This window comes from Salarias fasciatus, chromosome 16, assembly GCF_902148845.1.
Source record: "Salarias fasciatus chromosome 16, fSalaFa1.1, whole genome shotgun sequence".
NCBI classification, from domain to species: domain Eukaryota; kingdom Metazoa; phylum Chordata; class Actinopteri; order Blenniiformes; family Blenniidae; genus Salarias; species Salarias fasciatus.
In genome coordinates, this window is record NC_043760.1 from 8,695,267 (window position 1) to 8,708,533 (window position 13,267).

Genomic DNA, 13,267 nt, shown 5'->3' on the forward strand with positions numbered 1-13,267 from the left:
TGAATCGAATCGAATTGAATTTTGAAATTGACATGACAATGTTGCGATGGATGATTAAAATATCTGAATGGAGATTCTTACTGCTCTTTATTTCCTTACAGATGGAGGCACATCTGCAGGACAAGATTTCGTTGACTGACCTTAAACTGATGTTGCATGTAGTCCGTATGTCCAAGAACGACAGCGTGGGATCGATAGAAAATTAACCTTGATGACTGACAGAACATAAAGCAGAAGCTCAAAACACAAAGCCACATGTGTGTAGTCAGGGTTTGCCAGGGAAAAATCCTCAAACCTTTATGACATTGAATATGATACCACATTTGAAGAATTACTAAATAAATCAGAGTGGCTCATTTCTTCGAAATTATAAGTAACAATGGACCCTTGACTAAGCTGTGGACCATTTGTTCATCTTATTTGACCGAAAATGCCCAGAAAACAGCCAAAGTGTTGCCAGCTTAAACGCTACAGAGTTTTATGCTCAGACTATCTGACTCCCAGAAAGCTGTTATTTGAATGCTATTGATTCATTTGCATTTGAGGGCATAGCGAAAGGCCTATTGGCTTATGTAAAAATTGTTAAAAGTTTCTCAACGATGTCCTCCTATACTTCATATCATTATTCTTTTGCATGGAATTAGATTGTACCTTCAGACAATGAGCATTTAGTTAAGCTTGAGCCAATTTCGGCTGATGATGTGCAAAGGTGTCTTTCCAACCAGAGAGATAGTCTGTCCATCATGGAGATAACACATTGTATCAAACCTTTCCATATTAAAATGGGTTTAGAATAGTTTATGATCTTGGTGGAGGGCAATAAAGAGTTTGGTTTTAGTTTGTCAAACTTAGCTGACTTGTGGCTGCTCAGAGAAAACTGTGTGTATTAAAACTATTTCATTAAATTATCTACTGAGCAGCAAACAATGATTTGTTTTCTGTCAAACCTGCAACTTTTGTAATTACTTGAGCTTGCAACACACAACTCAATGACTTTACAATTCATCAAAATACTGATTTCGGACAAACATTGGGTAACATTCATTTAAATTGTCTTCCTTTAAGTTATTATTGATTTATTCATTCATTAATTTCCAGAACCACTTATCCCGATGCTGGAGCCATCCAGCTACTTATGGATGAGTGTAAGGTACTGTACACACTGGACAGGTCGCCAGTCCATCGCAGGTCCAACACATAGGGCCGTATTTTCACGGCGCAACGCAGAGATCGCAAACCGGCGGTGGCGCAGTCATATTTTCGTGAATGGGTTTCTGACCGATCCGCTGCGCTTGCGCCGAGATGGGCGTGGCCGCGCACCAGGGGGAGGTGTCGACAGAATCAGCTGGGCGCAGTGATAATTTTGTGCAGAAGGTGTGCGCAGGCAGGGGAGCAGAAGATCTGATGATAATTCGTCTGAGAAAACCTCACAGACAGATTTCCAGCTTGTCAGTGCCATTAAGATCACTTATGAAATAAATACATTCTTTCTAAACGCTTCTCTCTCCTTTGTTTAGACTGCTGGGTTTGAGCCTGAAGCGCTCCTGTGATTGTGTAGAAGCTATTTGTCGCTGGAAAATAGTAGTGAGTGAGTGAGTGAGTGAGTGAGTGAGTAGTGAGTGAATGAATGAATGAATGAATGAATGAATGAATAAAAATAACTTAAGTTTGAGCACTGATGTCGCATCAAGCGCAGCCGTTTGTCCCGACTCCAATGTAATTTCTTGGAGTCGCCAAATAATTACGGAAAAACATAGATGCACAGAAATAATTTTTAATGATTGTTTCTGACAGGAGGATTTTTTTTTTGTGTGTGTGTTTTTATTATTGTTATTATTGTTATTATTATTATTATTATTATTATTATTATTATTTGTTTATTTTGCGTGTTTCTGATCTGGTCTTTGTCCAGAGACAAGGGCGCGCAGCAGCGGCTCAGTGACAGGCTACCAGTTGACCCAGGACCAGACGTGGTGACTGGGCTGAGCAGCAGGTCGCACCGCGGACTGGGGGTCCGCTGAGCACCCGCTGTCAGCGGGCTGCTGGCTGAGCTCTGCGCCTGCAGCGTCTGGAGCCTCGCCGGTGGAGCGGAGGGTTACAGAGAACATGTGGCTGAGCGCATCGTGCATGTTTGACCTGTTTCAGCAGATATCCATCAGGACAAAACACTCTGCTCAGGGCTGAAGACTGCTCAACATCAGATCCTGTAAAGTGGGACAGAGATCTTTTCATCATGTCACAGAAAGTGAATAATGCGCTTCATCTGGGAGGATAGAATCTGGATCGCTTAATGCTTCTAATACGATTGTTTTCAATGATTGGACAAAAAACACCCATGTGTCATGTCACCCACAATATGAATCATCAAACCCGCAACTGTTGCGCAGTGTTTTTTCCGTCTAAATGCAGGTGATTAACACCAGAACAGCCAAGACAGTCTGACTGACCGTTTGGGTTTTTATAATTCAAATAAATCTGTTAAAAATAATTCCCCTGTCCTCTAACTCTGACTTTTCCTAAATATGTGTCTTGTCTGTTTTTTCTGAAGCAAATAAGATCCTAAAAATGACACACATAATATTACAAAGCATTTATACCTCCAAAAAAGATGAAAAAAAAGACGCACTTTGCAGGGCTTTTTTTCTGCTATTGATTTGTTTTGGTTCATGCCCGCGCATCTGAACAGGGAGCGAGCTCTGACAGCACACAATCAGACAGACGGCCAAAAATATCAACCAAATCCCAAAAGACAATGAAAAGAGGCATAATGAAGAGATATTCAGTGGAAGAAGCTTTAACAATGATACAGGAGGTCAGTGAGGGGGAATCGGATGGCGGAGACGTGTTGGACATCAGCGATCGTGACTGGAGTGAAGAGGAGGAAAGTTCTGAATCAGAGTCAGAACAGCCACGTGACAAACAGCGAAAAAAATGTAATCCTGCTGCCCCAAAAATGCCTGATCGACCTCCAGCTGCTGTACAGTCCAGCGCAGAACCTGCAGTGGCGCATGGAAGCGCTCACGCGTCACCTCCAGGTATAGAGAATTACTGTAGGCTGCTGTCAGTTTACAACTAAATAATAATAATATAAAATGGTGTAAAAAATAAATAAACTACTGTAATAAAATTCAACACAACAGGCAGTTGACAGCAGGAGCAGTGCAGCGTCTCCAGAGGTGCCAATTACAGATTCAGGTAAAATATTATATCCTCCACCAAAGTACAGCAAACCATGTATTTTTCGTTTCCAAAAATTAATTTTAGAACAAACATATTTTCGGAATAAATACCTTTGTCCTGTGGAGCCTGCAGTCCCAGAATCAAATGAGCAGGGTGAGGACGGACCATGTGGGAAGGTGTCCGTCCTGATGCGCAGCCGGGGAGACTTATTTTACTAATTTTAATATGTTCTTGATTATTAATGACGGTTAATAATACAACCGTTTTGTGTGTGTTGGTGTGTGTGTGTGTGTGTGTGTGTTTATCAGGGAAAGGACTGCACAGAGTGTGAGTGAGTGGTGATGCTGCGCAAATGCGCACTGTAGAAAGTTTTAAATACATTTTAAAACCTGATTTGAGGCATTAATAAAGCAGACATGAGGCATTAAAAGGTTTGCTGATTCTCTTGACTTAATATTTTGATTATTTATCTTAATTTCTAATACATTAGATTACAGAAAAACAACCTGTTGGTGTGCTCCTGTGCAAAAGCACTGCAAAATGTGTGACGGTCTGGCTGAGCGCTGTGGCCTTTGGAGGGGGTGTGAGAATACTGGCTGTTCTAGTGTTAACAGACATAGCGTTACACAGAGAGGGCTGCGCTTCTAGCCATTTTCGCCCATGACCTAAGCCGAAATCAAGGGAAAATAAAATAATAAGGAATGGTAAAACGAAAGAAACACGAAAAGGAGGCCAACTGAAAAAAAAATAAAGTAACCCAAAAATGCGCGTTCTGTAGCACTACGTTTTGACCGCTGTTGGTCTTCTCCAGGCAAAAAAAAAAAAAAACCCTAAATAAATAGAATAAAATAAAGGAACTACAGTAAATGTGTTGAGAGTCAGTTGTCTGTGACTCATACCTTCAAACTTCAATTTTCAAATCACAAAGGTTGACACTCTTCTGGCAGAGCTGGCGGACTGTTCATGTTGGTGAAGGGATGTCATGCATTACAGAGAAGGCGTTCTGTTCTGCTGGGGTTCGGGGGTTCATATTCATTTTTAATCAATAAGTAATCTCTATACACATGTGCATACAATAAAGTCGGTAAGTCTTTAGAGGTACAAGACAGACTCATTTAATATTTATGTGCATCTGAACCTGACTTGTGACACAAAGAAGCACAAATAAGTTTAATTCCTCTCAGATGGTCTGGGATGTAGCAGAGCAGCCAGGAAATAAAATGTATTTCATCATGTTAATTTAGCAGTGAGCGTTGCTGCAGTGCATTCAAAAATGAGGAGAGGTGTTCATTTGAGTGGTCAAATTCTGCTCAGCTGGGTAAAACCCACTTTCTCTCCTCCCTCCTGCCCCGCTCTGCGCCCGTTCATGAAATTACCAAAATGTTGTGGACACGTCCCGTTGACTTCTTGCGCCGAAAGCCCGCCACAGCCCGCCGAGACCACGCATAGACCGGGAGCAGTTCACCAATTTAGAGCCCATAGAGACAGACAGTCACACACACTCACCCTCACACCTGGGGGCAATTTAGGGCCAAGAGTTAACCTCACCTGCATGTTTTTGGACTGTGTGAGGAATCGAGAGTACCCAAACAGATCCCATGCACTCATGCAGAGAACACACAAACCCTACACAGAGCGACTCTGAGCCTCATATTTGAACCCAGGACATTTTTGCTGAGAGGCAAGAGCACTAAATGTCAACAAAAATGCGACAGTGTTTGTATTTAGGTTTCACTTAAATAATTAAATAAAATTAAATAACCTACTGTGTTGTTCTTTTCTCCTGTACTCCCATATTTTGATGTTTAAAAGATGGGCGTAGCGACCTGGCTATAAAAATGAACCCTACCCAAAATTGTCAACAACTTGCAATACCGCACCATGCACCAAAAGGCTTCCAGAGACTCTAATTTAAAATGAAACTTTGATTTCTACAGCTCACAGTTGTTGTTTTTTCATTACATTTCATGGTCCAGAAGAGAGATCAGATGGTTCACCTGAAAATAAATCAATATTGAATTTTATACACAGTAATAAAGTTTTCATAATGGGGGGGCATGGTTACACACTACTGCCAGATCCTTCCACCAGCTTTCAGGAAGTTCATTGAGTCAAACAGTAGTTGTCATTCATACTTAGATTAAGCTCTCCTCCAATGACTGTTCTGCTCTCGCTCTTCAAGGAGGCGGTTGCATCTTTTCCTCTCCTGTCTTTCTCTCCCTCCATCATGTTTTTCCCTGCTTGCTGCCCCGTCCTTCATCTGTCTTGGAGCTCCACTCTGCTTGATCTTCAAAAACTCTAGATTCAGAATGAAATTGATCAACAGGCCTCAATATAATGAAAGATTATTTAAACAAAATGAAACCACAGCCAATAAGGTCACCCAACAGCTGACAATCCTGACCAACAAGTGGTTCAAAGGACAGATTGACCACTACACCGAAGTCAGTGGCAAGATGGACAGTTTGTCCAGAATGGCTGATGAACTGAATTGAACCATAACGTTGATTCCATCTGAGAATGGGTAAGTTCTCCTGTGACTGAAAAGAATTTAAATGTATAAAATGTACAATCTTTCTTTCATTTATTCTGTCATTCTGTCATCCAATATATTTGAGAAAAGTATATTTGAATAAAGATTGTAGCTCCAAAGCTGAAGGTTTTCTTTAACTGCCACAGTATTGACATGGAAGAGTCCAAAACTTCCAAAAACAACGTTCACTTCTCATTGTGACCTGTCACAGAATAGCTTCCTCAGTGTCAATTCCACTGCTACTTTCTGCTGTTAAACAAACTGATTAACAAACAGAGATGAACACAACTCTTCTCAGCAAGGAGGATGTAAACGTTTTTACGAGCATGAAACTCTGACAGTTTCAATATAAGACTGAGAGGTTCGAATATATCGGGGATGTTTCTGTATTTTCCTGTAAAATCAGATGTAAAAAGAGCACAACTCCCAACAACAGATATGATGCTGATTCATTATTCCTGTAAAATCAAAGCTGACTCAGGATCACGAATCAGACATCTTAAATTGAGTATCTGTTCTTTATTACTTTAACTGGACAATTTGAGTGGTTGAGTGAACTTCTGATTCTACTGCAGTGCAGGAACTCCTCTCACGTGCTCCCTCATATTTGAGCACATTCAACTCCGACAAGCCAAGCATATTCCATTAACATAGCAAACTAAATTACACCTGTATTGTGGTTATCACTCTCCATTGTTTTAAAGTAGTTATCACAATGAAAACAAAATGACCAATAACCATAAACTGAAGAAAAGATGTGTTTTGGATATATCTTCATTCTACACAACGTTAGCTTCACAGGAGCCAGGCTTCAGAATCTCAAGAGTAATGATTAGTTTTATGGATTTTCTGAACCAGGGGTAGAACAGAGCATAAATCAGAGGGTTAAGACAGGAATTAAAATAGAATAGACACATTACAAAGGCCACAGAGGAAGCACTTAATACAGCATCTCCACCTGTAAGAGTAACACAGTAATAAGGACAGATACAGATAAGAAACACAGTTATTACAACACTGACAGTCCTGAGCGCCTTCCTTTCAGATTTTAATGTCGTTAAATTGAATGAGCCCTGAAGCGTAAAGGCCTCAGTATACTCCCCCGTCGCCGCCACTGCGTTCCTACGCCGACAACCCTACGCCGCTACTGAACATATCTTGCTCCTGCGTCAAGGGAACGCCCTCCTCTGCCAAGCCGCTGGCAGTCACGACAACAATGCGGCTTCCGTAGCTCCGGCTTTACCTAGACATAGATCTATAGAAATAGATTTCTAGACGTACGTATCTAAACACGCGTGCATTTACCGAACATATATCTGCATATATGACATATCTGGCGACACCGAGCTGTCGTGGAGGAGAGGCTGAGCGGACCGTGATGAAATATTGGTGAAACTAATGAGCTTTTGGACGATTAAAGCCGTTTGAGGAGCGGCTATACACATAGCCCCGTCTGCTAACAGTGCTAACACTGCTAACAGTATAGGGATGTGCGCCGTTCAATTTTGGATCTATATTTCTCCCGAAGCACTGTTCGGGCCAGAAAAGTTTTCCGGGTGAGTTCTACTTTATTCTATAAACAACGCGAAAGCGGACCAATCACAGCCCTCGACGTTCACGTCACCACGCGTCGAAACGACGCGAAGTCACAATTTTCGGGAGGCGCACGTCAAGCCCCGACGTAGCCCGACGTAGCCCGTCGTAGGGCTACGACGTCTACGTCGTAGGAACGACGTAGCGGCGACGGGGAAGTATACTGAGGCCTTAACTGTTGTAACATGAGACCTCATGGTTCGAGCCTGAGACACAGCCACCACAAACACTCTCACATACAGAACCACAATGAATTTTAATCGCAAACAACATATACTCCATCAACACTCACGAGACGGAGGGGGGGAGGGAGGGCAATGGGGTCTTCTGCGCCCCCGTTTCCGGATTCCTTCTGGTGGGGGGTGGGGCGGGGGGGGGCTGTTGTTTTCCCCACAGGCCTGGGGTTTGGAGCGGCTGTGGTTTGGGGGGCTGCTGGCTCTGGGGGTGCATATCTGTCTGCGGCGGTGGGGTGAGGGGGTGGGGGCGGCAGTTGTGGGTGGCGGGGGGTCTTGGATGTGGGGTTCGGTGTTCCCTTGCCTTCCGGGGGTGTCTCCCACAGGATGTGACAGTGGATGACGCGGGAATGTGAGTGTGTTTGGGGTAGGATGGTGTGTGTGTGTGTGTGTGTGTGTGTGTGTGTGTGTGTGTGTGTGTGTGTGTGTGTGTGCTTGTTAGCATGTGCGTGAGAGTGTGTGAGTGTGTTGGAATGTGAGTGTGTGTGTGTGCGTTTGGTTTAGGGATGAGTGGTTGTGTGTGTGCGTGTGTGCATGTGTGTGTGTCAGTATGAGTGAGTGGGTATGAGTGTTGGGTTGGGGCGGGGGGGAGTGAGGCGGGAGAGGACAGGGGGTGGGAGGGGTGGGCCGGGCGGTGGACGGGGGGGGGTCGTGGAGTGGGGGTGGGGGGGTGATGCCCTGGATCTCGGGGTGCATGGCCGGAGTGCTGGGGGGTGTACTGGCCTGGGGTGGGTAGCCGCCCGTGTGGGCTGGTTCTCCCGGCTGGGTCATGGCCCTCCGCCTGGGTGGGGGGTTGGCTCCTGGGCTCTTGGGCCTTGGGCTCTCGGCCCTGCCCGCCCTGGGCGTCCGGCGCCTAGCTATATTCAAAAAAAAAAAAAAAAAGGGTTTGTGGTGTCCTTGCATTTCCTTCCTCCCCTACACCTCCTTTTATTTTTGTGGCCTGGTCTGTTCACTAATATGGTTCGGAAAAAAAAAAAAAAATATGTATGGTTCTGTAATTTTCTGTGTTGGTTGTCGGCTCTGTTTTGGTGTTGTCTAGATTGGGGGTTTGGGATTGTTCTAGGTTGCGTGTGGTGCGTCGACAACACTGTTTTGTATTGTGACTTTGTTCATAGGTTGTGCCCCCCCCCCCGTTCTCCCTCTCTTTATCTTTCTCTCTTTCTGTCCCTGCTCTCTGAGCGTTTCCGTCCCAGTCCTGTCCGGCAGCCATGCCGGATGCCAGCTTTAAATAAAGGCAGCAGCAGGAGGAGACTCAGTCTCGTCCTGCTGCTAACATTAAAATCTGTTCGGATAGTAAAAGGCTACAATCATACAATATTGCACGCCCCAGCTGCCGAACGGGACAAGGGGATAAAAAAATTTTTTAGAAAAAAAAAAAAAAAAAAAAAAGAACCACAATGATGCTGACAGGGCCAATAAAAGACAACAAAAGATCCACTATTCCTGCAACATATTCAACAACAACTATACACTCTCCATAGCAAGAATTGTACCTGCCAGGATGTCTCACATTATCTCTCAGCACCAGACCTTGAAAAACTGCAGAGGAGAGCCAACAAAGCAGAACACAGACTTTCGCTCTGCTCTGAGTGACTTTAGTGGAATAATGTAGAGGGTCACAAATGGCCACATAGCGATCGATTGATATGAGCACCATTGTTCCCACTGAGGCCGAGGTGATCCCATAGTCTAAGAGAAAATACAGACTACACATGAGGTCACAGAGGAACCAGCAGCCGTCAATGAGGATGATCTGAAAAACCATGAGGAGGCCCACCAAGAAATCCGAGACAGCCAGAGAGAGGAGGAGGAGGTTGGTCGGCGTGTGCAGCTTCCTGGGGATGAAACAGATCAACACACTTTTCTATCATTTGCTGCAAACAAACAATTACTATTGCAGCAGAAAAAAAGGCAATGAGACATAAAAACATTAACAATGACAGTCATTCGTTCTTCGGTTAAAGTGATGAAGCATTTGACTACTTGAAGTGGAAGATGGAGATGATGACCAGCAGGTTGAGAACCACAGTGAGCACAGCGATGGAGGACAGGGTGATGTAAATGAGCATGGACACTGCAGGAGAGCGTGTAATCTTCCTGTAGGATGAGTTGAATTGTGGGAAGCAGAGATCAGCTTCTACAGCAGCGGCCATGTTTAGAACAATGAAAACACATCGACTTACACTCCAGTGCTCTTTGGTAAGTGATGTATTTATTCCCTCCCTATTTCAGCATCACTCCTCTCAGTTGCCCTCTGGTGGTAATTTGGTGACAGAAACCATGCGTAGATCAGCCACAACATTAAGGCCACTTACAGGTGAAAGGAAGCACTTCTATTATGTATTTACCATGTCTTCTGTCAGTTCGTCAAATATATGAGGAAGCAAAAAATCATTTTAACTCAGGGATATTCTTTCAGCAACATGCAAACTGAGCATAAAGGATTTTAATGTAACTGAGAAGACTGGGTGATCCAGTTAGTATGTTTGGTCCAGTTGTTTTGGAACAAAGTCATCCCGGCCCTTTTGGGGTCTTATCTGTCTGCAGTGATCCAAGGATGGAAACATGGCCTCACAGTCCTCCTGCACTTTGTGTCTTTTGTTTTTCCATACACTCATGGCACTGGTTCAAATGGTGTTTCTTTCTTACATAGGATTTAAACTGGAAGTTTGATGTTTTGTTTTGTTTTTCAATTTCTGTTCCTGTTGACTTTTGAAGACTGGCCTGTGTGGTCCGATCTAACACATGAGCAACTGCAGCTGAAACTGCTGCATACTGCATACTGCAAAGCATGCCCAGGCCAAAATCTGTTGCATGTTTCTACCGCAGAGAGCACCGTTAAAATGTAGGTGGGTTGTGAATGGCTGCGTAAAGGCCTGTTCACACCGCCAAATGAATGAAACAATGGGGAACACGTGTTCACCGGTGGCGAAAATCCCGGCGGCGCATGAGACGCGTTTTTGCGGCGTGTCGGGGCGTTCTGGCGTCCTCGGCGTGTTTTTGCAGCCGACGCTGAAGTTGGTAAATCCGAACTGTTTATGCGGCGTTTTTGCGGCAAACCAATCAGAGAGTGTCTCTATGGTGACGTAGGTCAGGGAGCGGGGACCGGTGAAAGCAACCTTCATCCTGTCGCAGCTCCTGGAGCAAATGGTGAAACTGACCAAACTCCGACCGTCTCTGGATAATATCGTGCACCCAGGCACGGCATACTGTTCGCCAATGGCGTCGTTGTCTGGCTTTATGAAACAAATAAAGCCAAGCCACTCGCTCAACAGGGTTAGCCATGATGCTAAGCTAACACAGGAAATAAGGCCGGAAACCCCGCCTTCCCACCACAGATGCGCCGCCTCAATGCGGTATCCTCGGGAGCCCAGTGTTGCTCAGCGTCGGACCTCAAAATTGACGCGCGTTTAACTTCTCGCGTTTTTGACGCAATAACACGTTCAGTCTGAACGCGGCTTAACAATGCAGGCATGTGATATCGTTAAACAACAGTCAATGCAAGACCTGCTTGGAACACAAGGAGGTACAAGATGTATTATGCATTGCGGCATTGTGTTCTTTCTTTTTGCTTAGCTTGTCATTTCCAAAGTGAGTCAAACTGACACCTCGGGTTCTTGTATTTGGTTCGGCACTGCTGAGGTGTCTGAGTAAAGCCATGAGCCCCCATTCTCAGTGACACAGGTTGGAAAACTTTCTCATTCCGAACAGCACCATCCACCACCCTCCGCATCTCCTCCTCTCCTGTTATGGAGCCTCTTCACCTCGTCGGAATACCAGGGTGCCATGGAGCGTGCTCGCATTTCAAAAATCTGAGTTAAGAAAACAACCAGTGCGCTCAAAGCAGCATATGTGAACAAAAATGGGAGAGTTTATCTGGAGGCCGATGACTTATTCAAACATGCTTGTCAAGAGTGGCAGCTGTGAGCAGACGGCAGTGTTGTAACTCATGTACTGCTCATACACATGTATTAGGTCTCTCTCCAGTTTCAACGCAGCTGATTGCAACGAGGGTCTCCTGATTGGGCTTTTTTACGATCCTGAGGATGACTGCAACATGAGATTCAGGTGTGTTGAAGCAGAGAAACATCTGAAACATGCAGAATGCCGGCCCTTCAGGGATTCAGTTTGACATGGCGCATTTAAAACTTGAATCATTATATTCATAAACTAAGTGCTGTTAATTCAAAATTGGGCAGCTGAGTATTGTGATATATTGTCATATTGATATTTTTCACACCCATAGAAACTATGGTCTGTGTTAACTTCATTTTGAAGGTTACAGATGTACAATTAGGTTAAACTTTCAGTGAATACATTCACAAATTTTACCCAATAGACATGTTTTTTTTTTTCAATACAATGCTGTGTGTTCATGATTGTCTTAACCATCAAGCGTATTCATAGTTTTCACATTTGTTTGCACTGAATTCCCTGCTCTATTTTCCTGCACAGTCTGTCACACAGTGGTGACAACGTCCTGCCTTTGTCATGGGATACGGTCAGGTCGGCACCAATCCAAGTCGACCCTGTCCAACTCGGCACCGCCCCCGGGATACAGTCAAGTCGGCATCAAAGCCAAGTCGGCCTCGCAGGGGGGCTCTCAAGTGGCCGAGTTGGTCGGTGCCGACTTGACTGTAAGCTGCATACCAACTTGGTCAAAAGCCTCTTTTTTTTAAATCACGATGCCGTTTGCACAGTTTTTTGACGATCTGTTTGAACCGAGTAGCTTAGCTACGAGCGCGCAGCGCGAGCGGCTGTCTGGTCATGTGACGAGATCATGTGACCAGGCGGCGTTTGATCAATCCAGTCTCCTGCATTATAATTATAAAATTGTGCAAATCGTTGGGCCGCAGCCGGCATCAGCTCCAGGATTTGGAATTGGTCAAAGATATTATAGACATTTTTGATCAGTGTCCTCTACCAGAATTTCGTACAGAGTTTGAAGTGTGTATGTCAAAGTCAGGAGATTGAGGATGGGGGTGGGGGGGGGGGGGGTGCAGTTCAGTTCCAAATTGGACTGGAGTGGCAGGAAAAGAAGGCATTTTTGAGGGCTTGTTATGGGGAGACTGAGCAACAGACCAAAAGAAGCTGGCTGATTATTGAAGGTCAATGTGTCTGGATGCAGCATGCTGAGTTTGGGCTCATTTGGTCCAAACACCGAGGAGTTCAGTTCATTTGAATAATTGGAAGCCAAACGACATTTCCACATAGACAATGAATGAGTTTTAGAGAAGCCTCTAGAGTCAAAACCATGGAAACTACAGGAAAGAGCTGATTGACTTTTCTAATCAGGAGGCTACAAGGGAGTTTTCTGTCAAATATGAAAAAGATGGGTCAAAGTAATTTTTTTAAATTGTATTGTAATCTTTGCACACTCCCGTGGGTGGCGCTGTAGCATCTATCACAGTCATTCATATATCAATATAATCAGCATCATGTTGTGTATAATTGATCAAAATTTCAAGACAGTCGGACAAAGTATTTGCTTGTAAGACATTTTTATGTATTTTTCGGGGGGTCTTTGCGCCCCCACTGGCCAACGGTTATAAATGCATCAAAATAGTAATATAATTTTTTGCTTGTCTTCAGCCATAGAATTTTACTGCACAGTTTGGTTACTGTGGAAGAATGTTAATGTTTTAGGTCTATGGTAGGGGGCACTATAGAGTTGAGTTGTATTAAACTTTATAATGGATTACATGAGGACCATTATGGCACATAACTG

At 44.2% G+C, this 13,267-nt stretch overlaps 1 protein-coding gene across 1 annotated transcript; it reads right to left on the reverse strand.

Moving 5' to 3' along the window:
* Positions 1–6,492: 6,492 nt before the first annotated feature.
* On the reverse strand, positions 6,493–11,944 carry LOC115403342 (trace amine-associated receptor 8a-like). Its single transcript, XM_030112204.1, has 5 exons — positions 11,929–11,944; positions 9,523–9,676; positions 8,941–9,374; positions 7,471–7,559; positions 6,493–6,786 (listed from the first exon to the last, which is right to left on the reverse strand). Exons 1-5 carry the CDS (start codon positions 11,942–11,944, stop codon positions 6,493–6,495), a joined length of 987 nt encoding a protein of 328 aa, XP_029968064.1.
* Positions 11,945–13,267: the final 1,323 nt, after the last annotated feature.

What these genes read in the sequence shown, in the direction of transcription:
- LOC115403342 (XM_030112204.1), bottom strand. An exon ending in ATCTCCATCTTCCACTTCAA is followed by an intron (nt 9,375 to 9,522) that starts GTAGTCAAATGC and finishes TTTCATCCCCAG; the next exon opens with GAAGCTGCACACGCCGACCA. An exon ending in TTTTATTGGCCCTGTCAGCA is followed by an intron (nt 7,560 to 8,940) that starts TCATTGTGGTTC and finishes TGCGATTAAAAT; the next exon opens with TCATTGTGGTTCTGTATGTG.